Source organism: Schistocerca gregaria, chromosome X (assembly GCF_023897955.1).
Source record: "Schistocerca gregaria isolate iqSchGreg1 chromosome X, iqSchGreg1.2, whole genome shotgun sequence".
NCBI classification, from domain to species: domain Eukaryota; kingdom Metazoa; phylum Arthropoda; class Insecta; order Orthoptera; family Acrididae; genus Schistocerca; species Schistocerca gregaria.
The window spans coordinates 799,694,855-799,717,623 of NC_064931.1; the positions used below are offsets into that span (position 1 = coordinate 799,694,855).

The 22,769-nt window shown below is 40.9% G+C and overlaps 1 protein-coding gene across 5 annotated transcripts in view; it reads left to right on the forward strand.

Moving 5' to 3' along the window:
• Positions 1–22,769, forward strand: part of LOC126299390 (UBX domain-containing protein 4-like) — a 108,219-nt gene that overhangs the window by 78,983 nt on the left and 6,467 nt on the right. For 4 of the 5 annotated variants that reach the window (XM_049991258.1, XM_049991262.1, XM_049991260.1 and 1 more), the window contains exons 6-9: positions 4,405–4,515; positions 4,606–4,725; positions 7,231–7,339; positions 17,638–17,801. In XM_049991258.1, the coding sequence (XP_049847215.1) occupies positions 4,405–4,515; positions 4,606–4,725; positions 7,231–7,339; positions 17,638–17,801 (504 nt within the window). The remainder of the gene's footprint in view (positions 1–4,404; positions 4,516–4,605; positions 4,726–7,230; positions 7,340–17,637; positions 17,802–22,769) is intronic. The other variant, XM_049991259.1, reaches the window with a different exon arrangement.

Consider the following 22,769-nt stretch of genomic DNA (forward strand, 5'->3'; position numbering starts at 1 on the left):
CTTCTGATCAGTTATCAAATTAATTTTGTTTTCTGTACAAAAAGCTATGAACCTTCTCTAAACTGTAGATGATACCTAATGCTTATTATTCTATTTGTGAATAATTCTTCTGCACTGCTGTCAGTGTTTCAGGGGCATAAGCTATAGGTGGTTCTATTTTGTCAGCATATATGTGAGCTATTGCTGCACTCAAGCTAAAAAAATGAATGTAGATGTCGTGTGACTAGGGCCTCCCATCAGGTAGATCGTTCGCCGATTTGACGCCAAGCTGTAGTAAAAGCATCAGCTGCTGCTACGAGGTATGTTCCCAGTTGAAGTGTAGTGATGCATGGAGCGGAGTGCAAACATATTTTCAATGTTTGGAATGAAGTTTCTCATCCTTTGTCCACTTGAATGTCGTGCCTTTTTTCTGTACAGATTTAGTGCATAAGCTATATTAGAAGCACTGCAAATAAATTTATTATAGTAGGTCACTTTACCCAAAACAGTTCCTTTACATTTGTAAGACACGGCAGGGACATCATTGCTTTGATGCTTGAAGTCAGTGATTTGATACCAGCTTGCAAAATTGTTTCTCCAAGATATTCAATGGACAGTTAAAAAAATTTTCACTTCTACAGATTGCATTTCTAACCTTCATCTTGTAATGTTCAGAATAATTGGCCACAGAATGGGGTGAGTCAGTTTGTAATTGAGCATTGACTGTCACCTTAAAATTACCATGTGTGTGTAATTTACCATTTGGATTTTTAATGATAACCTAGGGTGTTGCCTATTGGCTAGAAGAAATATTTTTGATTACACCCATCTTTGTGATGCAATCTCTCTCTCCGTTCACTTGGTAGCACAGTGCTATTAGCATTGGATGTGTTCTGCAAAACTGAGGGTGCACTGAAGGCTTTAGTTTCATGTATGCTCTGATGTTTTTTGCTTTGCTGAGACCCAGTGAAAAAATGTCCTTAAATTAATTGCACAATTAGTCCAGATGCTGAAGAGATACTTTTTTTGATACTAAATTTACTGCATTGGTGACTGAACACAAAAGCATTGAATGCATCCAAACCAGAGAGATTTTCTGCTCTTCTGCTGTCCACCACAAGGAAGGTTAGCTGCTGTACCTTATTTTTGTATTTAGCTTCTGCTGTGAATTGTCTGTTAATGAGGATCATCTGCTTACTGTAATTTACCGAAAGATTTTTTGTCGATGAAAGTTGCAGGTAACCTAGTGGCACGCAAGTTTTAATATTCAATAAAGATGTGCCAGCACTGGTGTCCACTTGAAATGTCACTGGCTCTCCGTCGATTGCAGAGTGCGTCATATTAATGTCCATTGGTTGTTCCCTTTGTTGCTATGAACGAAACGTAAAAGATTTACACACTGCTGAGATGTGCGCAGACTTGTGACATATATTACAGACTGACCATTGATGGGGGTGATCTTCCTGTGAATGCTTTTTGAAACATGCAGGGCAAGATGGAAACAGGTGCTGTGTGGGCTGTTTTCTTGCAGTGACTGGAACCCACACTGGGGCTTGTTTGTGATGCTGCTTTATTGCTATGATGTCTGCCGCATTGGAGGTGAATGACATTCACTGTTTGTAGTGTGGTATGTTAACTGTAGCAATGTTTGCTCAGGTTTCAAGTCTCTGCCCTGTGCCTTGAGATACCTCTAAAGATTATGCCAAAGCTAAGACCTGTTGTAGAGATGGATCATCAAACTGTAGTGGCTGTTGTCATACCTTTTTATTGGGAGCTCATCAGATAGTTGTATCCCTCATCAGATAGTTGTATCCCTCACCATTACATCTGCATGTGACTTGCCATGATTAGCTGTGGTAAATCTACATTTCCACACAGTTTTGCAGCCCAAACTCTGTGTGATTGGTCTGAATGCTTTTTGCACTGGTAGAACTCAAGATGCTTTAATGTATGCATGTCTGTGAAGATATCTGGTTAGTAGATCACACGTTACATCTAAAGATAGTTTCGACAGTTCAGTGAAAGGGGCCAGCTTAGAGAAAAGATGGTATGTTTGTGACTTAATCCACGACAAAAATATAGCGTTTATTGTATAAATGTCAATTACCTGAAACACTGCAAAATGTTGTTTGAGGCACTTCTCACAGATTTCCCATTCCTTCTCTGCCTCATTGTAGTGTGGGAATGGAGGTGAATGCATCACCTGTGCAACCTGTTGCCTGTTCACAAGCCCTGCCTTTTGTAGCATAGAGTTCTTTTCACGTTGAATCTCCTCGAGGCAAAGCTGGGTGTTTGTTTGTCACTGCAGAAGTGTCCGCAGCACTGCTTCCAAGGAAGTGGCCATTTTTTCCATGATCATAGCATGATAGACACTATTGTTAAATTGAAGAGCCAAAAAAACTGGTGCACCTGCCTAATATCGTGTAGCCCCCCCCCCCCCCCCCCATGAGTGTCGCAACATGATGTGTCTCGGACTCAACTGATGTCTGAAGTAGTGCTGGAGGAAATGGACCCCATGAATCCAGCAGGGCTGTCTATAAATCAGTAAGAGTACGAACGGGTATAGATCTCTTTTGAGCAGCACATTGCAAGGCAGTCCAGATACGCTCAATAATGTTAATGCCTGTGGAGTTTGGTGGACAGCGGAAGTGTTCAAACTCAGGAGAGTGTTTCTGGAGCCAATGTGTAGCAATTCTGGATGGATGGGGATGTTGCATTTTCCTGCTGGAATTGCCCAAGTTCGCTGCAATGCACAATGGACATGAATGGGTGCAGGTGATCAGAGAGGATGCATACGTATGTGTCACACGTCAGAGTTGTACCTATACGTATCAGGGGTCCTGTATGCCCACACCATTACAGAACCTCCACCATCTTGAACACTCATCTGCTGAAATGCAGGGTCCTTGGATTCATGAGGTTGCCTCCACACCTGTACATGTCCATCTTCTTGATAGAATTTGAAATGAGACTAGTCCGACCAGGCAACATGTTTCCTGTCATCAATAGTCCAATGGCAGTGTTTACAGGCCCAGGCAAGGCATAAAGCTTTGTGTCATGCAGTCATCAAGGGTACACGAGTGGGCCTTCAACTGCGATAGCCCATATTCATGATGTTTCATTAAATGGTTCGCAAGCTGACACTTGTTGATGGTGCAGCATTGAAATGTGCAGCAATTTGTGGAAGGGTTACACTTCTGTCACAATGAATGATTCTCTTCAGTTGTTGGTCCCTTTCTTGCAGGATCTTTTTCCACCTGCAGCGATGTTGGAGCTTTGATGTTTTACTTGTTTCCTGATATTCACAGTACACTCATGACATGGTCGTATGGGAAAATCCCCACTTCATTGCTACCTCAGAGATGCTGTGCCCCATCGCTTGTGCACAAACTATAACACCACTTCAGACTCACTTAAATGTTGATAACGTGCCATTGTAGCAGCAGTAACCAATCTAAAAACTGTGCCAGACACTTGTTGTCTTTTATAGATGTTGCCGAATGCAGCACCTTATTCTGCCTGTTTACTTATCTCTGTATTTGAATACACATGCCTATACCAGTTTCTGTGGCGCTTCAGTGTAGAATGACAGTAAACACTGTTCATGGTACTTGTTCATAGAACATGAGTTCACGGTCCATAGCACTGTTAGTAGAATGGAGGTTTATGGTCCATGTACTGAGGTCGACCTAATTATCACCAACTGTGTAGTGATTGCTACACAATTAAGAGAGAGCATGCAACAGTTAACACTTATTTTTATTGTCAAAGCATAAGACTGGTACCAGTGATATGCATAGCAACAAAATAGTTGTAATCCAAGAGCTGGGTCCACCGAGAAGTCCTGGCAATCGTTAAAGTATGAGTATTGTCACGAGTCGTATCAGAACTGTGAACGAAGAGTAATTTGTGGAGGCAGGGTCGGCTGCTGGTATAGCCACCCATTGTCGTTGGAGGTGCTGGTAGGGGTTGAAACAGCACACACAGTTAGTTTCATAAACTCAGCAGTGATGACAGTGCTATGTCAAGTGGTGTGTTACTCGACTAGCCAGGAGTGAACCTCTGCAGCTGATGCAGGGTGTCGCCATGTCGGGAGCAAAGAGCCACATGTTGAGCAGTTGTCTGCCTCTGAGGAGCTCGAGGCTTAGTACCTCCTGTGGGCCATATATGTTGACGAAGTGAGAGCATTACTACAAAATTTCCCATTTACCTATTTAAGTACTCAGTTGCCCTGTGAGACTTTAATTTTGTGTGTCTTTAGTATCTAATTGGAGATATTGTACTGTTTTTAATTTGGTATATGTTGGCGAAATTTCTATTAATTGTTGAGCTGTCTGTAATGCTTAGTTATAGAATGCTTGTGCATTGTTTGTTTTTTGCTAATATTTTATCCTTTGTGTTTTTTATATTACCAAAAATTTCCAGCTTGGAGAAAGAAATACAGCCCAGCACGGATAAAGAAATGCAGGCCAGTGTGGAGAAGGAAATGCAGGCCAGTGGATTGTCTGGAAAGAAAAATATCCCAGGACAGCCCAAGTGCGTCTGTATTATTGTTATTTATATTTATTTTTAAAATAAATATTTACATTTGTGAATGAGAATTTTCTCCTCTTTTTGTATTATTAGGGAGTTGACAGTACTTCAGATCCGCTGCCCAGATGGTTCCTCAGTGACTAAAACTTTTAAAACTTCCAGTTTGTTATCAGAAGTGAGAGAAGTCATAGCAGCACATTTTTCATCTGAAGGGTAAGATTTCATATAGCTGATTATTTTAACTATAGGAAAATAATCATTAGGCAGGTAGTAATTTTCACACGTTGCTGACTATTTTCAAAAAGCATGTATTCTTCAACCATTGGAATATAAGTTATATGTAGGATGTAATTCAAGTAAGTAATTTCTATCAATTAGGATCACTAAAGTCAGTCCCTCTCCCCCTCCCTCTCCCCCTCCCTCTCCCCCTCCCTCTCCCCCTCCCTCTCCCCCTCCCCCTCCCTCTCCCCCTCCCTCTCCCCCTCCCTCTCCCCCTCCCTCTCCCCCTCCCTCTCCCCCTCCCTCTCCCCCTCCCTCTCCCCCTCCCTCTCCCCCTCCCTCTGCCCCCTCCCTCTGCCCCCTCCCTCTGCCCCCTCCCTCTGCCCCCTCCCTCTGCCCCCTCCCTCTGCCCCCTCCCTCTGCCCCCTCCCTCTGCCCCCTCCCTCTGCCCCCTCCCTCTGCCCCCTCCCTCTGCCCCCTCCCTCTGCCCCCTCCCTCTGCCCCCTCCCTCTGCCCCCTCCCTCTGCCCCCTCCCTCTGCCCCCTCCCTCTGCCCCCTCCCTCTGCCCCCTCCCTCTGCCCCCTCCCTCTGCCCCCTCCCTCTGCCCCCTCCCTCTGCCCCCTCCCTCTGCCCCCTCCCTCTGCCCCCTCCCTCTGCCCCCTCCCTCTGCCCCCTCCCTCTGCCCCCTCCCTCTGCCCCCTCCCTCTGCCCCCTCCCTCTGCCCCCTCCCTCTGCCCCCTCCCTCTGCCCCCTCCCTCTGCCCCCTCCCTCTGCCCCCTCCCTCTGCCCCCTCCCTCTGCCCCCTCCCTCGCCCCCTCCCTTTTCAAGAGGGTTGAGGTTAGGAGAGTGTGGAGGCCATGGAGTTGGTCCACCTCTACCAATCCATCGGTCACCGAATCTGTTGTTGAGAAGCGTACGAACACTTCGACTGAAATGTGCAGGAGCTCCATCGTGCATGAACCACATGTTGTCATACTTGTAAAGGCACATGTTGTAGCAGCACAGGTAGAGTATCCTGTATGAAATCATGATAACGTGCTCCATTGAGTGTAAGTGGAAGAACATGGGGCCCAATCAAGACATCACCAACAATGCCTGCCCAAACGTTCACAGAAAATCTGTGTTGATGACGTGATTGCACAATTGTGTGCGGATTCTCATCAGCCCACACAAGTTGATTGTGAAAATTTACAATTTGATCATGTTGGAATGAAGCCTCATCTGTAAAGAGAACATTTGCTCTGAAATGAGGATTGATACATTGTTGGATGAACCATTCGCAAAAGTGTACCCGTGGAGGCCAATCAGCTGCTGATAGTGCCTGCACACGCTGTACATGGTACGGAAACAACTGGTTCTCCCGTAACACTTTCCATACAGTGACGTGGGCAACGTTACATTGTACAGCAGCAACTTCTCTGACGCTGACATTAGGGTTATCGTCAACTGCACAAAGAATTGCCTCATTCATTGCAGATGTCCTTGTCGTTCTATGTCTTCCCCAGTCGCGAATCATAGTCTAGAATGTTCCGTGCTCCCTAAGACGCCGATCAATTGCTTCGAACGTCTTCCTGTCGGGACACCTTCGTTCTGGAAATCTGTCTCGATGCAAACGTACTGCGCCACGGACTATTGCCCCGTGCTAATCTATACATCAAATGGGCATCTGCCAACTCCGCATTTGTAAACTTTTTACTGACTGCAAAACCACGTTCGTGATGAACACTAACCTGTTGATGCTACGTACTGATGTGCTTGATGCTAGTACTGTAGAGCAATGAGTCGCATGTCAACACAAGCACCGAAGTCAACATTACCTTCCTTCAATTGGGCCAACTGGTGGTGAATCGAGGAAGTACAGTACATACTGACGAAACTAAAATAAGCTCTAACATGGAAATTAAGCGTTTCCGGACACATGTCCACATAACATATTTTCTTTATTTGTGTGTGAGGAATGTTTCCTGAAAGTTTGGCCGTACCTTTTTGTAACACCCTGTATATGTACATGTAGATGTAGTACCTCCACAACTTGCCCTCATCTCATTTTATTTAGTGCCAAGACATAGTGGCATTCCCATTACACCATATAGCTTTTTCATTACCATCTCCATTATTGTTGGAGGAGAATTTTATGTGGTTCTTGGTCGATAAAAGTATTTTTTGAGAATGGGGCTACAATCTTGAAACTAATAGCAGAGAAGAAAATGGAAACTAAAAAAAAGAAAAGAAAAAAAGGGAAAAAAAGCTGTGAACTGCAATTTCCAGAGAAATGCTTAATATTTTGTACTAGTCATACATTTGTTTTAGTATGAATCATCAATATTCGCTTGTATCTATCTGTCTGTCTGTCTGTCTGTCTGTCTGTCTGTGTGTGTGTGTGTGTGTGTGTGTGTGTGTGTGTGTGTGTGTGTGTGTGTGTGTGTGTGTAATTTGCTAGTTTTAATTTGTAAAGTAATTGAAACCTTTAGCTATACTCATTATTTCTTTCCTTGACAGATTTGGCTTAGCAACATCATTTCCACGCCATCATTATGTCAGTGAAGACTATAGTCGAAATCTTGGTGAACTGAATCTTTGGCCTAATGCAGTCTTGTTGATAGTACCTGTAAGTATAAGTTATCACTATGTACAGATGTGTCCACCTTATGTTACCCTTGTCAACTGTTATTGAGCAGCTCCCGTATGGAAGTACTAAAAACTGATTGCAGTTCTCCAGTTTGGAGCCAAGAGGAAGGCTTAGACCAGATGCTCAGACAATTCTGTGATTTCTATTGTCAGTTGGAGAAGCAGAAATCACATCAATAGCTCACACATACACTATACACAATAAGAAGCTACTCGGATAGCAAATCGTGTGTGACATCCCTATGGGTCTTTTTTTACATTAGAGGAACCCCTCCTGAGGCTGACAATTAATGACATGCAGAAAGTGATAATCAGACGTGTTTATCAAACATACTCAAGATGTGTTGATGTGATCTTAGTTAACTGCAGGAGAGACCATGTGTAATGTCCTTCCCAGTATCTCTCATAAAGGGTTATAATGCCCACATAGTTGTAGAAACAGATTACTAGCTGAATCAGTAGTGGATTCTTGTACAGAAGTGAATTCTTTTATGGACTGCGTGCCTCAGGAACTGTAAAAGGATTCATTGACAACCTGTAGAAGTTATTGAAGGTAAATTTTCTAACAATTTTAGTGTAACAGAGGGAAGTTTCAACTTGCAGCTATAGAATAAGTGTGTCACATGACTGAAACTGATGACAGAGACAGAGATTTGTAAGAGGGTATTCTGAGTATCTTTTCTGAAAATTTACTTTGAGCATTTAACTGGGGAACTAACTCATTTGCTTTTCTTCAACCTGTCTTTTTAAGATAAGTCTTACCAATATTTATCCAGAACCTAAGCTGATCTGCCACAACGCCAGATTCTACCAGTTTCAAATTGAAATTATTACTTCCTTCTTGAAGTAGTAAGAGTGTTTTGACAGTCTCTTATATCTTTAACATCAGATTGAATTGTTTTGTCATGGCTGGCTCTCCCAAGGATCTCAGTAATTCTAAGGGACTAGAGGACTCCATGACTGCAGATGTTAGAAAATATATAAGTAAAAATGTGAGTAAATATGGGGAAATATTTTTGATTAGCAAATGTGGTAAGAAACAGATCTTATATTATCTGAGAAGTCAACATTAAACATTCCTCTCTGGAAACAAAGGTGTGGTTCACCAATGGATAAAATTCAGGAGAACTTTACGATACACTTCTTAAATGTATGTAACAGTCGAGGTTTAGAGGGGTGGAAAAACAGCTCCACTTCCACGAGAGTGGTTCACTATGTGTGTTGGAAAATTGCTTCAAAAGTAGGAGCTTCATCATACATTAAAGCAAATTCAAAGCCATGTTGATTTACAAAACCTTAGGTAGATAAATAAAAATCAGCATAAGGAGATCAATGGGAAATGTGTTCAATAATGAGAAATTATAATTTTCTGTACCAATCTGATGGAGAAATCATAACAAATGTTTGATTTTTATACAGCAAATAAACAAATCATAATCGCATATTCAATTGGTCAGTGATCATAATTCCACAAAATGGAAGATGTTCAGCAGAAGGTCGAAATACTGAACTTGGTCTTCCATATTTGTTTCACTGTGGAAGATAATTAAACAATTTCTCCTCTCAACCATTGCACAGCTGCCAAAATATTTCCAAGATAAGGGACGGAGAATAGAATGCCACTCAACAGAGGAAAGGCATCTGGACCAGCTGAGATACCTATATAATACCATACAATTATGCAAAAGTATTTGCTTGCTTTCTGGTGGTAGTTTATTTTAGCTCTTTGAAGCCACGAAGAGTTCCAAGTGATTGGAAAAAGATGCCCGTCATTTCAGTTTTCAAGAATGAAGATCTTTATGCCAAGCAACATGGATTCTACAGACAAATATATTGTGAAACTCAGTTCCCTCTTATCATTCCTCAAGATCCAGAAGGTCGTAGACACTCATATGATGATTGGATAACTAATCAGTAGGTACTGAATCAAATTGGGAGGGTTGCGGGGTGAAGAAATTAACGAACAACTTAATTGAAAGAATGAAGCAGCTGATGGTATAAATGCTGAGGCATTAAGAAAGTGTCAGTTTGTTGATGGAGGGAAATTTGTGTGGGAAGGGAAGGGGGAAGGGAAGAAGATAAAAATTGTAGAGGGAGATAAACATTTGACTTCACTAAGACCGTTCAAATTGATGTAGATTGCAGCAAGAACAACAACTGGCACAATGTGTATTGAGGCACTGAAAAATGAATTATATGATTTGTGCCTAATCAGCTCAATTGTTATAAGAATTGCTTACAAAAAGAAAGGGTCAGAGTTTTCTCAAGGTTCAATTTTAATGTGCCAGGAAGCTGCATTAAGGCAGGTGCTCTGATGATGAGAGAATCCACATGAGCTGCAACTTACTGTTCATATTGATGCTTAGTATTACAGTGCTGTTAGTCCTAGGTGTCCAATGTGTGTGGTTCAATTATTGTGATTCTTCAGTTCTGGTGATGAGATATTTGATGTAATCTGTTCTGAGTGCCATTAGTCTGATGTGGAAGATAGTATTCAGTTTTGTTTCAGTCTTGTGACTGTGGATCAGGAAGAATGAATTGAAATCTACAACTTTTTGCTGTTTGTAGATATTGCAGCAGACAGGGTTGTATCAGTCTCTGTTTACCATTAGTAAACATTACATATCAGCCAACATCCATTATATGTTTACAGGCTCTGTGGGCATTGCTGCAATGTGAAATTTTCTCTAATACCAATTTTCTTACAGAATAATAAATCATTAAATTTAGTGCTCTGTGCTTCAAAAAACAGCTAGTCTTGGTAGTAATGGAATAAGTTAGAGATCTAGTGCATACTGTTATCTGTTTATTGCCTTTTTTAACTTCAAGAACCTCTCAGACTTCAGCTCCGCTCTAGAGGAATGGGCCAGAAAAGAGAAATGGTATCACATGTCAGAAATAATCATCCAAAAGCATATGTCATTGACATTCTCTAACAGTGGAACTAAGATTAGCCTCTGTAGTGTTCAGCAGTGATGGAAAACACATTTTGAACTGCTCTCAGCTATTCAGTATGGTGGCATAATCTAAATGGTGCAATATTTTGGCAAAATAACTTATTGCCAACCATGGGTAATACTGATGATTGAACATATCCATGACTTGCTGTCAATTCATGGCTCTTGGTGGCCAGGTGTGGCTGTACATGACAGCAGACACTTTCAGCTGTCACACAGTATGGCCTCACCACAGGACATGTCATAAAGTATGACAGGACTAAGATATTACAACAGGCCAATACTTCTGGGAGTGTGGCCATTTTTCCTTTGCAAATTTGTGAATCTCCAGCTGCATGATGGAACTGTGGTGATTCCCTTAGTTTCCCTTCACTGGAGGCAACAGATCATGAACTGCACTGGTCAAATGTTGGCAGCCAGAGAAGCTCCTATCAGCTAGTGTACCACCACTTTTCTCCAGCACCCAACACCCACATCCATCATATATCTCTCTCTGACCTCCATGCTTTCCAGGAGCCACGCACCAGACTTCATTTCTGCTCCAGGTTTGTGTCCTTAGCTGTCGAGCATCATCAGAGTTTTTCTAATGGTAGAGTTTCATATTCAGTCTCTGTTGCCGTAGTTTTCTTGCAGGCCAGAAAGTGAAAGGATTTTTACCACATCTCCCACATGTTAGAGTAATGAAGGAAACTATGTTCCTTCAGAATTATAAATAAAGACAAAGGTTCTCAGCATAAGAAGTTGCGTGACCCTGTTCAAAGCACAATATCAGCAAATTTGAAAGTCCACTCACACCACACCTACTGAAGTGCTGAGACGAACCCATGAAGATACATCTCCTCTATTCCAGTTGTATGTGGAATGGGGGAAATGCGAACAAGTACTTGAGACTAGTGTAATTATCATCTGTTGATAACAATTGGGGCGTAAGTGCTAGCTTTCTTCAACTTGTATTGCTGTTTGTAAGTTATTAGTCTGCTTTGCAATATTCCCCTCAATTGTTGTGCTCAGGCAGTGAACGTTTTCTATTGCTGTGTGTTTAAATTTTTTGGAACAAGGCTGAAGCCGCAATTCAGTGGTAAGCGCGCTACTTGCATGCATTTTATGCTTGCATAAAAATTCAGACATTCACATTTTTCTTTTCCTACTACTTTTCCTACTACTTTTCCTACTACTTTTCCTACTACTTTTCCTACTACTTTTCCTACTACTTTTCCTACTACTTTCTCTTTTCTTAGTACTTTTCTTTACCTCCTTCATAACCAACAGCATGCTTGCCATACCAAATACTCCTATCTGAATATCACTGTTTGGCACTGTGATTATAACTGACATTATATTAAACTGAATGTATGTGTTATTGATTTTAGTGGGAGAAAACAGTAATCATAGAGTTTTCCGTGTTTCAATGCTCTTTCTGTTGTTTTCTTTTTGATTTCCTCCAGTGTAAAAATGAGTTCATTGATACACACGAACGGTATGTTTCTGTGTTAGTAGCCATTGTAGATGTGCTTTAATACAGTACATGCCATTGGTTCAGAACAGATACAATTATATGAATATTTTCCCAAAAGCCATTGTCATACATATCACGTATTTCTCAGTGTAAAGCATGAAAGGTGTGGTTTGTGCCGTGGTTGGTGCATGCTTAGAAAAGAGATGGTGCATCACATGAAATGTGCCCCTCATTGTGATTTGAGATCACAGCATTCTCCAGCAACAGTTGTTAGTTATATTGGTTCACAAATCACACAGTTTCCTTATGAAAATGGGAGCAAGTAAAATTGCTATATTAGCTTTTTTTAAAAGAGATGTTTCCTCCCTTTTCCTTAAGCCAGCTAATGTTGTTCTGTCTGTAGTGCACATAAATAATAACTTCAACAACATGAAACGAATACCTGTAGATTGCTCCTCATTATATAGAACAGGTATTGAGTGGCAGACAGGCATATATATAGACACACACACACACACACACACACACACACACACACACACACACACACACACAGAGAGAGAGAGAGAGAGAGAGAGAGAGAGAGAGAGAGAGAGAGAGAGAGAGAGATATTTCCGTTTTACCAAATGCGTTTGGCATTCATTCTTCTAAAACACAAAAAATCAGGAAAAGCTCTTGTTATATGCTCATGTGATATTATTTGCTTATATTAGGAAGTAGAATAATTTCCAGAGTCACTTAATTGTAAGACTACCATATCTACCAAAGTTTAGTCACATACTATTTCTGGGAAATAACTATGCAGTCTTGTAACATCATGTCAGCTGTTGAACTTTCTTTAAACAGCATTGTTGTCGTAATACAGCTGTTTACTAGTTATACTTGAATGAACTGTAAAGGAAAATGTATTGGCAAATTCCTTGCTTGAAGAACGTTTCCTACAGAAATTTTTGGCAGTGTGATACCAATTTACTGGTTACTACTTGTCATGAAGCAAAAGAGCACCTTGTCTTGTTGATGCTGAAAATACACACCGCTTACAAGCACATGTTCGTTGAATGTATTACTCCATATGATTTCCTGTGTGTTAATGTTACGTCTAGATTATTTTGATGTACTATATTTTTAGTTGCATTCTGTGTTATCTTTTTTGCAATTTTTTGTTTCAGTGGGTCCCAATGAAAATAACTGAGCTAGTTGGTGTAGCGGCAAAACATTGGACTCACATTTTGGAGGACAGCAGTGAGAGTCCCCAACCAAATATTCAGATTTAAGTTTCCTGTGATTTCCCTAAATCACTTAAGGCAAATGCTGAGATAGTTTGTTTAAAAGGGCATGGCAGATTTCCTTCACCATCCTTCCCCAGTCCCAAGTTGTCCCCCATTTCTAGTGATGTCATAGATGATGGGATGTTAACCTGCAAGTAGTTGACCAACTGTGGTCTGTTGCGGATCTGGCGCCAATGACTGCTGGATGCTTATCCAGCATATTTGTAGCTTGTTCGGGCATCCAAATTACCATCTCCTGTTCCCCAACTCAGTCGTCCATCTTCCAGACTGGTGGCCCTGGTCAGGGTGTATGATTGCGGTTTATATCCGGTCTCTTGTCTCTAGGCTTTAGTTTTTTCCTCTCCCACCTCTTTTCCGGGCCCATTTATGTATAGCCCTGTGGTGTGTGCCCCGCCCATGCCTTCAGCTGGATTTGGCACAAGGCCCGAAAGACTCAGTCCCTCCTGAGGCCCTCCCTCGATGCTTTCTTTCCATCCTTGCCATGTTTCACGGCTATGACAGTCTATACCAACAGTTCAGTGGTTGCTGGTCGAGTTGGTTATGCTTTTACTCTTGGGGATCGATCTGAATAATGCTCATCGCTGGATGGCTGCAGTGTTTTCACTGCAGAGCTGGTAGCCATCTTTCGCACCCTACAGTATATCTGTTCCTGCTCAGGTGAGTGTGAGTCCTTCGTTGTCTGTAGTGACTCCCTAGCTTTTAAAAGCTATCGACCAGTGTTTTCCTCGCTCTCGTCTGGTGATGGCTATCCAGGAGTCCATCCATACTCTTGCCCATTGCAGCCACTCCGTGGATTTTTGTGTGGGCCCAGCGTCATGTCGGCATCCCGGGAAATGAATGTGTTTGACAGGCTGGCCAAAAGGGCTATCAGTGAACTGGCCCTGGATATTGGCCCTTCAGTATGTGATCTCCAGTCCATACTGCAGCAGAAAGTCCTTAGAACCTGGAGTGATGAATGGCGCACCTTGCCTTCACCTATCGGACTTTGGGTCATCAAGGAGACTACAGGTGTGTGGCGCTCCTCCATGCGAGCCTCTCGCAAGGATTCCATTGTTCTCTGCCAGCTACAGATTGACCACACCTGGCTGACACTTGCTCATTTATTGCGCTGCGAGAACCCCTCTCTATGTCGCTGTGGATCAGAGTTGACAGTGGTCCACATCTTGTTGGGCTGTCAACTTTTAACTGCTCTCAGACAGACGTTTGCGCTGCCTGATATGCTCCCTGCTCTTTTAACAGATGACGCTGCAGTGGCAGGCGTAGTTTTGAGTTTTATTCGAGCAGGGGGCTTTTATCGCTCAATCTGAGTGTATGTCCCTTTTGTTTGTTGTGTGTGGCCTTTGGCCTACAGTTTTAGATTGGGGTTTTTAGTGTGTGTCTCGGTGGTTGGCTTTTCCTTTCTTGTTTCCACGATCGGCCAAGCACTGTACAACTCTGTGTTCCTTTAACTCCATGTTTTCTGGTCTTTGTGTCTTTCTTGTTCTATGTCATCCCTTGTTACCTCTGTTGCTTGTTTTTTATTCCATGTGGGTTTTAATGATTGTGGAAAAAGGGATCGATGGCCTTTGTAGTCGGCTCCCTTCAACCCACACAAACCAACCTGACCAACTTTGGACCCAGAGAGGTGGCATGGAAAGCATTTTTGCTCACAGAATGGTGTCTTTAAAAAAAATGTGTTCTCTCTTGCTGACATTTCAGTTGTAACTTAAGGTTTCAAGCAAGTTGGAATTTGTCTAGTAAAGTACTGAGGTGTTCAAAGCAACTTTTAGGCTCATGATTGCTTTACTCTCATTTTTAAGTAAACATTATAATCATGCACAAGAGTATTCTAGCTACAGTGAGGGGGAGAGGGTGGGGGAATAGTGACAGGCATTCAGTTTATTTCTACAATAATAAATTGTTGGCATACTCATCTTTTTTGATGTTCCCCTCCCCCCCCCCCCCCCCCCCCATGCATAATAAATAAGGCAACTGTTCCCTGCAGCCACTTTTCAGTGAATACCTAATGACAATTAAATGAGTATAGTCTCATTAACTGGTGCATGTGCCGATGTTTGGTTGTTCCTACCTACACTATGTGATCAAAAGACATCCACAAAAACATAAGTTTTTCATATTAGGTGCATTGTGCTGGGACCTACTGCCAGGTACTCCACATTAGTGACTTCAGTATTCATTAGACATTGTGAGAGAGCAGAATGGGGCACACCACGGAACTTGCGGACTTCGAACGTGGTCAGGTGATTGGGATCACTTGTCATACATCTGTACGTGAGATTTTCACGCTCTTACACATCCCTAGGTCTACTGTTTCCGATATTATAGTGAAGTGGAAACATGAAGGTACATGTACAGCACAAAAGCATACAGGCCGACCTAGTCTGTTGACTGACAGAGACAGCCGACAGTTGAAGAGGGTCGTAACGTGTATAATAGGCAGACATTTATGCAGACCATACACAGGAATTCCAAACTGCATCAGGATGCACTGCAAGTGCTATGACAGTTAGGCGGGAGATGAAAAACTTGCATTTCATGATCGATCAGCTGCTCATAAGCCACACATCATGCCGGTAAATGACAAATGCCGCCTCGCTGGTGTAAGGAGCGTAAACATTAGATGATTGAACAGTGGAAAAAGGTTGTGTGGAGTCATGTATCATGGTACACAATGTGGCGATCTGGTGGCAGGGTGTGAGTATGGCGAATGCCCAGTGAACGTCATCTGCCAGCATGTGTAGTGCCAACAGTAAAATTCGGAGGCTGTGGTGTTATGATGTGGTTGTGTTTCTCATGGAGGCAGCTTGCACACCTTGTTGTTTTGCATGTCACTATCGCAGCACAGGCCTACATTGATGTTTTAAGCACCATTTTGCTTCCCACTGTTGAAGAGCAATTAGGGGATGGCGATTACATCTTTCAACATAATCACCTATTCATAATGTACGGCCTGTGGCAGAGTGGTTACATGATAATAACATCTCTGTAATTGCCTGGAGTGCACAGTGTCCTGACCTAAATCCTATAGAACACCTTTGGGGTGTTTTGGAACGCTGACTTCATGGCAGCACTCGCTGACCGACACTGATACCTCTTCTCAGTGCAGCACTCCGTGAAGAATGGGCTGCCATTCCCCAAGAAACCTTCCAGCACCTGATTGAATGAATGCCTGCGAGAGCGGAGGCTAAAGTTGGGCCAACTTCATATTGAATTCCAGCATTACCGATGGAGGGCGCCATGAACTTGTAAATCATTTTCAGCCAGGTGTCTGGATACTTTTAATCACATAGTGTACTTCTCTTACTAGCCCCTTTGCTTAATAGGATAAGGTATAATTGACTGACATGCATCTACCTAACAATGTGTAGTCCCTACTTTTTATTCTAATGACAGCTTTAGTCATGGTCTGCATGACACACCCAGTGTTGGAAGTTCTCCTGATCCACAACTGCTCAGCTACCAATAACACATGGTAATTAGTTGGAGACAGTTTCAAGGTGCACTCACTTTGCTGGATGACCTCATCAATATACATGATAAGAGTAAGATGGGTCGACCTACTGGGTCACTTGATCACCCATTATTATGGAGTGTCCTCAAACCACTCTGAATCAGTTTGAACATTGAGGGGTCGTGCATTATCTGGGGACTGCTGTGGGCAAACAGATGGATGCACCTAATCAAATAGTACATTTTTGTATTACCCATAAGTCTGAGACAATGGCAGACATATTCAGTGCCCCAGTTGTGTCTGATGTAAGCATACCATCCACTTTCCCTGGGGGAATACCTACATCACATACCCTGCCATTAGCAGATAGTGACTTGTCCCATGGTTCATTATATCAATTGACTTTTTATGTTCTAATTTTATGTGCTGTGTGAAATGTAGTATGCAAAGATACAGATGTGGTCTGTTGGTTTCCATACCCAGTTGTGAGGTTGTGGCTGTGGATGGTATGGCTTCTCACTGATTATTTTTGTTCAACATTAAATTGACAAGCCCATTCATCAGCTGTTACATTGTGCAATAGTTGACAGTGATGCTCATCCACCCATTGTTGTCCATTGTAGCTGATTGCGCTACTAGCAGTTTTCTCTTTATCAAGACACTCATGATACATCATTGACATAGTGCCACATGAAATCCCAGTGCCTGTGTGACTTCTGAGAAGTAGTATCTTTTGCATTGTCTAACTGCTACCAAATGCACCTGTATTGTACATCTTGTCCATTGACAGTTTGCAGACAGCCAGTGCACAGTCACGTGACACACACTACTATTCCATTTGCCATGGTGAAAAGAGCACTCATTGTCTATCCTGTACAGATTCTATTTCATAATTCAGTTGCTCAGTAATGTTCATTTTTGTTGACAGTACCAGTTATTCAAAGATTCTGCATTGTTATATGTATTGACTTATTAAACATATTGCTGCCTTTAAGTTCAATCAGTGATGATGTTTCTCATCTCCATATGCAAACTGGTGTAATTATGAATTGAGTGAATTATTTAACTTTAGTTATTGAATTTGGTCAGAGTTTTAAAACATATGCACAAAAATATCTGTTGCAGGCAGATCCACGACAGGAGAGTAACATGTCACTGCGGAGTTATACAGCAAACTTCAGTAGCTGGGCTTACTCACTGATAATGTATATGTGGAACAGACTCAGCAGATTTTTTCCATTTACTGCAGGTGGTAATTCACAACCTGAAACAAATACCAATGACAGATTGTAAGTTTAGTGTAATTTTGTGTGTATTATTTAAAATGATACAAAATATGCAGAAGACAATTAAGTACTATAAAATGGTGCATGGTTGAGTGTAATATAAGAAAATAAAAATCAATATGTATTATTAAAGTAATATATAGAACTTTGGTCTGTTGTTCTGTTACAGCAGTATTTTAATTCAAATTAGGGAAAAATGTTTTTATACTGAAAACACAAGTATTGAAGGTAATTATGCATAAAAAGAAAGTGGAGAAACTGGTTACCCATACTGCAGATTTTATCTGCCTGAAATACTATTTCTCATACTTGTCTCTCATGGGATAGATTGTTTTCTGTCAGAATGGCAATCAAGCCAATGGTGTTCTATTTTTGATTGCTTGGTTGTTGCTTTTTCTCTGCTTTTTTCAGTTCTTAGAATTGTCATACATTATTATCTATCAATATGTACATAAATAGGCTCTACTTCCCTCCAAACAATCTGAAACAAATAACACACAACAGGAAATGATGATACCCTTTGATTAGTTTCTCCATGTTTGGTGAGCTTCACAGCTCTGTCCACAATTAATGAGTAACATTACCAGCTGCTAAAAAGTTCTTTACTTTAGTCTTAGACTGGAATATGCTTTTATATTTCCTTGCGGAATCTAAAACTGACATTGTAAATACAACCAAGTAATGTTCATAATGAATATTTAAATACTTTATATAACAGGCATGTAAGAATTTCGAATATGAAAAAATATAAGTTTACACGCGTGCAGTATAGACACAGAAAAAAGAAAAGTGTGGCTTACATTGTGCTGAGCTGTGGTGAAGCAAAGTCAAATGATTACAAAAGTAAAAGTCGGGTAAATTTAAAAGTGATATATCCAATAGTATCATAAGAAAAAAGGATGTGTCATGATTATATAAACTCTGTGTTTCAATACATTAAAATGTATTGACATGCCATGGCGTTAAAAGGAATCGTATTTGGATGTGTTAAAAATTTTAAATTGCATGGTTTTCCAAAGAAAAGCTAAAAATAATTGTTTAGATATAATGAATTTCAAACACAATTACTGTGGACTGTGTGTTCAGGTCAAACAAAAGTTGTGTCCTCTAGCAAGAGCAGGTGGAAGTTAAAACACAGATAACTAAAGAGACGGTAGCACGTCATGGACACAGTGTGGGCTACTTGTAAGATAAAGAACATGGTTACTAATATCTGAACACGACTACAAAATTATGGAGTGCCTTTAAAGGAAACTATCAATAATGGGGTGGCGTATATCTAGGAAATGTGTTTCCTAGTGTGCACTGCTCATCGAATGCATTTTCCTGTCTGCCCCTTCCCTCAGTGATGTGTGTCACTTTGGATCACAAGAGATTCTCTCTGGTTTCTAGCAGCTAACAGAAGTGGTAAAGGCTGTCAGCTGAAAGCAGGGCTGACCAATTGTGGATCTCGGGTAGAGAGCTGACTGGTGGGTCTGAATCAGAGGCTCAGACGGTTCTGTGACTGTGTAGGCTGCAGATTCCACGACTTGCACCTTAGGGGGGTCGGGTTTTGGGTTGTAAATTGTTGTAGCTGTGTTGGGAAAGTACCAGAACTCCCAGTGCTAATAGAACTGGTGCTCAAATCATTATAGGCACTGAAAGCTGGAGATAAGTTCAATCAAAATTTTTGCAAAGAACCTAATGGTGTTCTGAAAGGATAGGCTAAACACAGTTGGTGGTGGCGTGTTTGTCGCTGTTGGACGGAGATTACCTTGTCGCAAAATTGAAGTAAATAGTTCCTGTGAGTTAGTATGGACAGGGGTCATTGGTGGCAACTGGTATAAAATAATAATTGGATCCTTTTTACCGACCTCCCAATTCATGTGATACAGTTGCTGAAAGGTTGAAAGAAGACTTTTGAGTTTGATTTCAAACATGTACCCAATTCATAGATTTATAATTGGTGGCGACTTTAATTTACCCCTGATATGTTGTTGAAAATACATGTTTAATTCCGGAGGTATGCATAAAACATAATCCGAAATTGTGCTAAATGCATTCTCTGAAAATTATTTTGAGCAGGTAGTTAATGAGCCACACAAATAGTAAACTGGTGTGAAAACATGCTTGACCTCATAGCAACAAATAATCCTGAGCTAATAATGAACATCAAAATGGATACAAGGAATTAGTGAACACAGGGTGGTTGTAGCGAAAATGAATATTGTAACTTCCAAATCCTCCAAAAATGAATGAAAAATTTACCGACTCAAAAAAGCAGATAAAAATTCACTTGATGCCTTCCTGAGACACTATCTACACTTCTTCTAAATTAACAATTTGAGTGTAGACCAGATGTGGCTTGAAATTGGCGGCAATTGAGAGATTTATACTACATAAGTTAAACAATGGAGCTGATCTTCCTTGGTACACAAAATGGGTCAGACACTGGTGCAGAAACAACAAAAAGCATGTCAAGTTTTAATGGATGCAAAATCTCCAAGACTGGCAATCTTTTACAGAAGCTCAAAATTTAGCATGGACTTCAATGCAAGATGCTTATAATAGTTCTCACAATGAAACTTTGTCTTGAAACCTGGCAGAAAATCCAAAGAGATTCAGGTCGTACGTGAAGTATGGTAGAGCCAAGGCACAATAAATGCTTTCTCTCCGCATTAACAATGGAGTTACTATTGAAGACAGTGCTGCTGAAGCAGAGTTTGTGAACACAGCCTTCTGAAATTCCTTCACCAAAGACGACGAAGTAAATATTCTAGAATTTGAATCAAGAACAGCTGTCAACATGAGTAACATAGAAGTAGATATCCTCGTAGTAGTGAAACAACTTAAATTACTTAACCAAAGCAAATCTTCCAGTCCAGATTGTATACCATTTAGATTCCTTTCAGAGTATGCTGATACAATAGCTCCATACTTGACAATCGTATACAACCATTCACTTGAATTTATCCATACCCAAAGACTGTAAAGTTGCATAGGTCACACCAATAGTCAACAAGGGTAGCAAGAGTAATCCACTAAGTTACAACCCCATATCATTAATGTCAATATGTAGCAGGATTTTTGAACATGTATTGTGTTCAAACATTATGAATTACCTTGAAGAAAATGGTCTGTTGACACATGGTCAACACGGATTTAGAAATCATAATTCTTGTGAAACACAACTAGCTCTTTATTTGCATGAAGTGTTGAGAGCTATTGACAAGGGATTTCAGAAGGCTTTTGACACTGTACCATACAAGCGGTTTGTAGTGAAATTGCGTGCTAATGGAATATACTCTGTTATGTGACTGGATTCATGATTTCCAGCTAGAGGGGTCACAGTCCATGATAACTGATGGAAAGTTATCAAGAAAAACAGAAGTGATTTCTGTCATTCCTCAGTGTAGTGTTACAGGCCATTTGCTCTTCTGTATCTGTATAACTGATTTTGGAGACAATCTGAGCATCTGTCTGAGGTTGTTTGCAGATGATGCTCTCATTTATGGACTAGTAAAGTCATCAGAAGATCAAAACAAATTGCAAAACAGTTTAGAAATGCTATCTGTATGGTGTGAAAATTAAGAGTTGACCCTAAATAATGAAAAGTGTGAGGTCATCCTACATGATAAATCAGTCAAATCTAAAGGCCGTAAATTCACCTACATACCTAGGAATTACAATTACAAACAACCTAAATTGGAAGGAACGTATAGAAAATGTTGTGGTGAAGACTGTTTTATTGGCTGGACACTCAGAAAATGTAACAGATCTACTAAGGAGACTGCCTACACTATGCTTTCCCATCCCCTTTTAGAAAACTGTTGTGTGGTGTGATATCCTTAGCAGACAGGACTGATGGAGGACATCAAAAAGGTTCAAAGAAAGGTAGTAAACTTTGTATTATTGCGTAATAGGGGTGAGCGTGTCACTGAAATTATATGTTGTTTGGGGTCGACATAATTGAAACAAAGGCAATTTTCGTTGCGGCAGAATGTTCTTGCCAACTTTCAGTCACCAACTTTCTCCTCTGAATGCAAAAATTTGTTGACACCAACCTACATAGAGAGAAATGATCAACATAATAAAATAAGGGAAATCAGAGTTTGCTCAGAAAGATGTAGGTGTTTGTTTTTTCTGCACGCTATGCAAAATTCGAATAATAGAGAATTGTGAAGGTGGTTCAATGAACCCTTTGCCAGGCACTTAAATGTGATTTGCAGAGTATTGACGTCGATGTAAATTTATACAATGAGACAATATAGATATGCACATACAGAAGCTATGTTTAGCCGCACAGAGTGGCTGTGTGGTTTGAAGCACTACGTCATGGATTGTGCGGCCCTCCTGCCAGAGGTTCGAGTCCTCCTTCGGGCATGGGGGAGTAGTGTGTAAGTCTAGGAACCGATGACCTCAGCAGTTTGGTCCCTTAGGAATTCACACGCACAGATGTTTAGAAAAAGAATAAAAACACTACTGCAACTATTTAACAGACATCAGCTGCTATTTACAGATGTTATAAATAAAAACAAGACATATAAATGCTTCAAAAACATCACTGAGCATATAGTATAGAAAAATGTGTAATGTGGTACTAATTAAAATTAAGACCAGATATATTGATATCTGTATTGGAATAATTACATGGTGTGCAGCATGGAACAGAACTATTAGAAAAAGGGGTTAAACAAAATATTGTGTCAGAGTTAAATGCAACCAACGCAGAAACATTAATAGCACACACAAAAGTAGCACTAGATTGCACTAAAACTTCCATTGCAGAACATAACTATAGTTCTTAAGGTTTTGAGAATAATGGGTGACCTAATGGAATTGGGAAAATGTTCAAAACAAAAATGCAAAGGTGTTCACCAAAAAATTGCATACTCATAAACGACCTCTATTCACTGTCCCCTCCTGCTCTTACCCTTCTTCCCCAGTACTCGGACGACCCCATCTGCCTTCCCGCTCTTATACATTGCATCC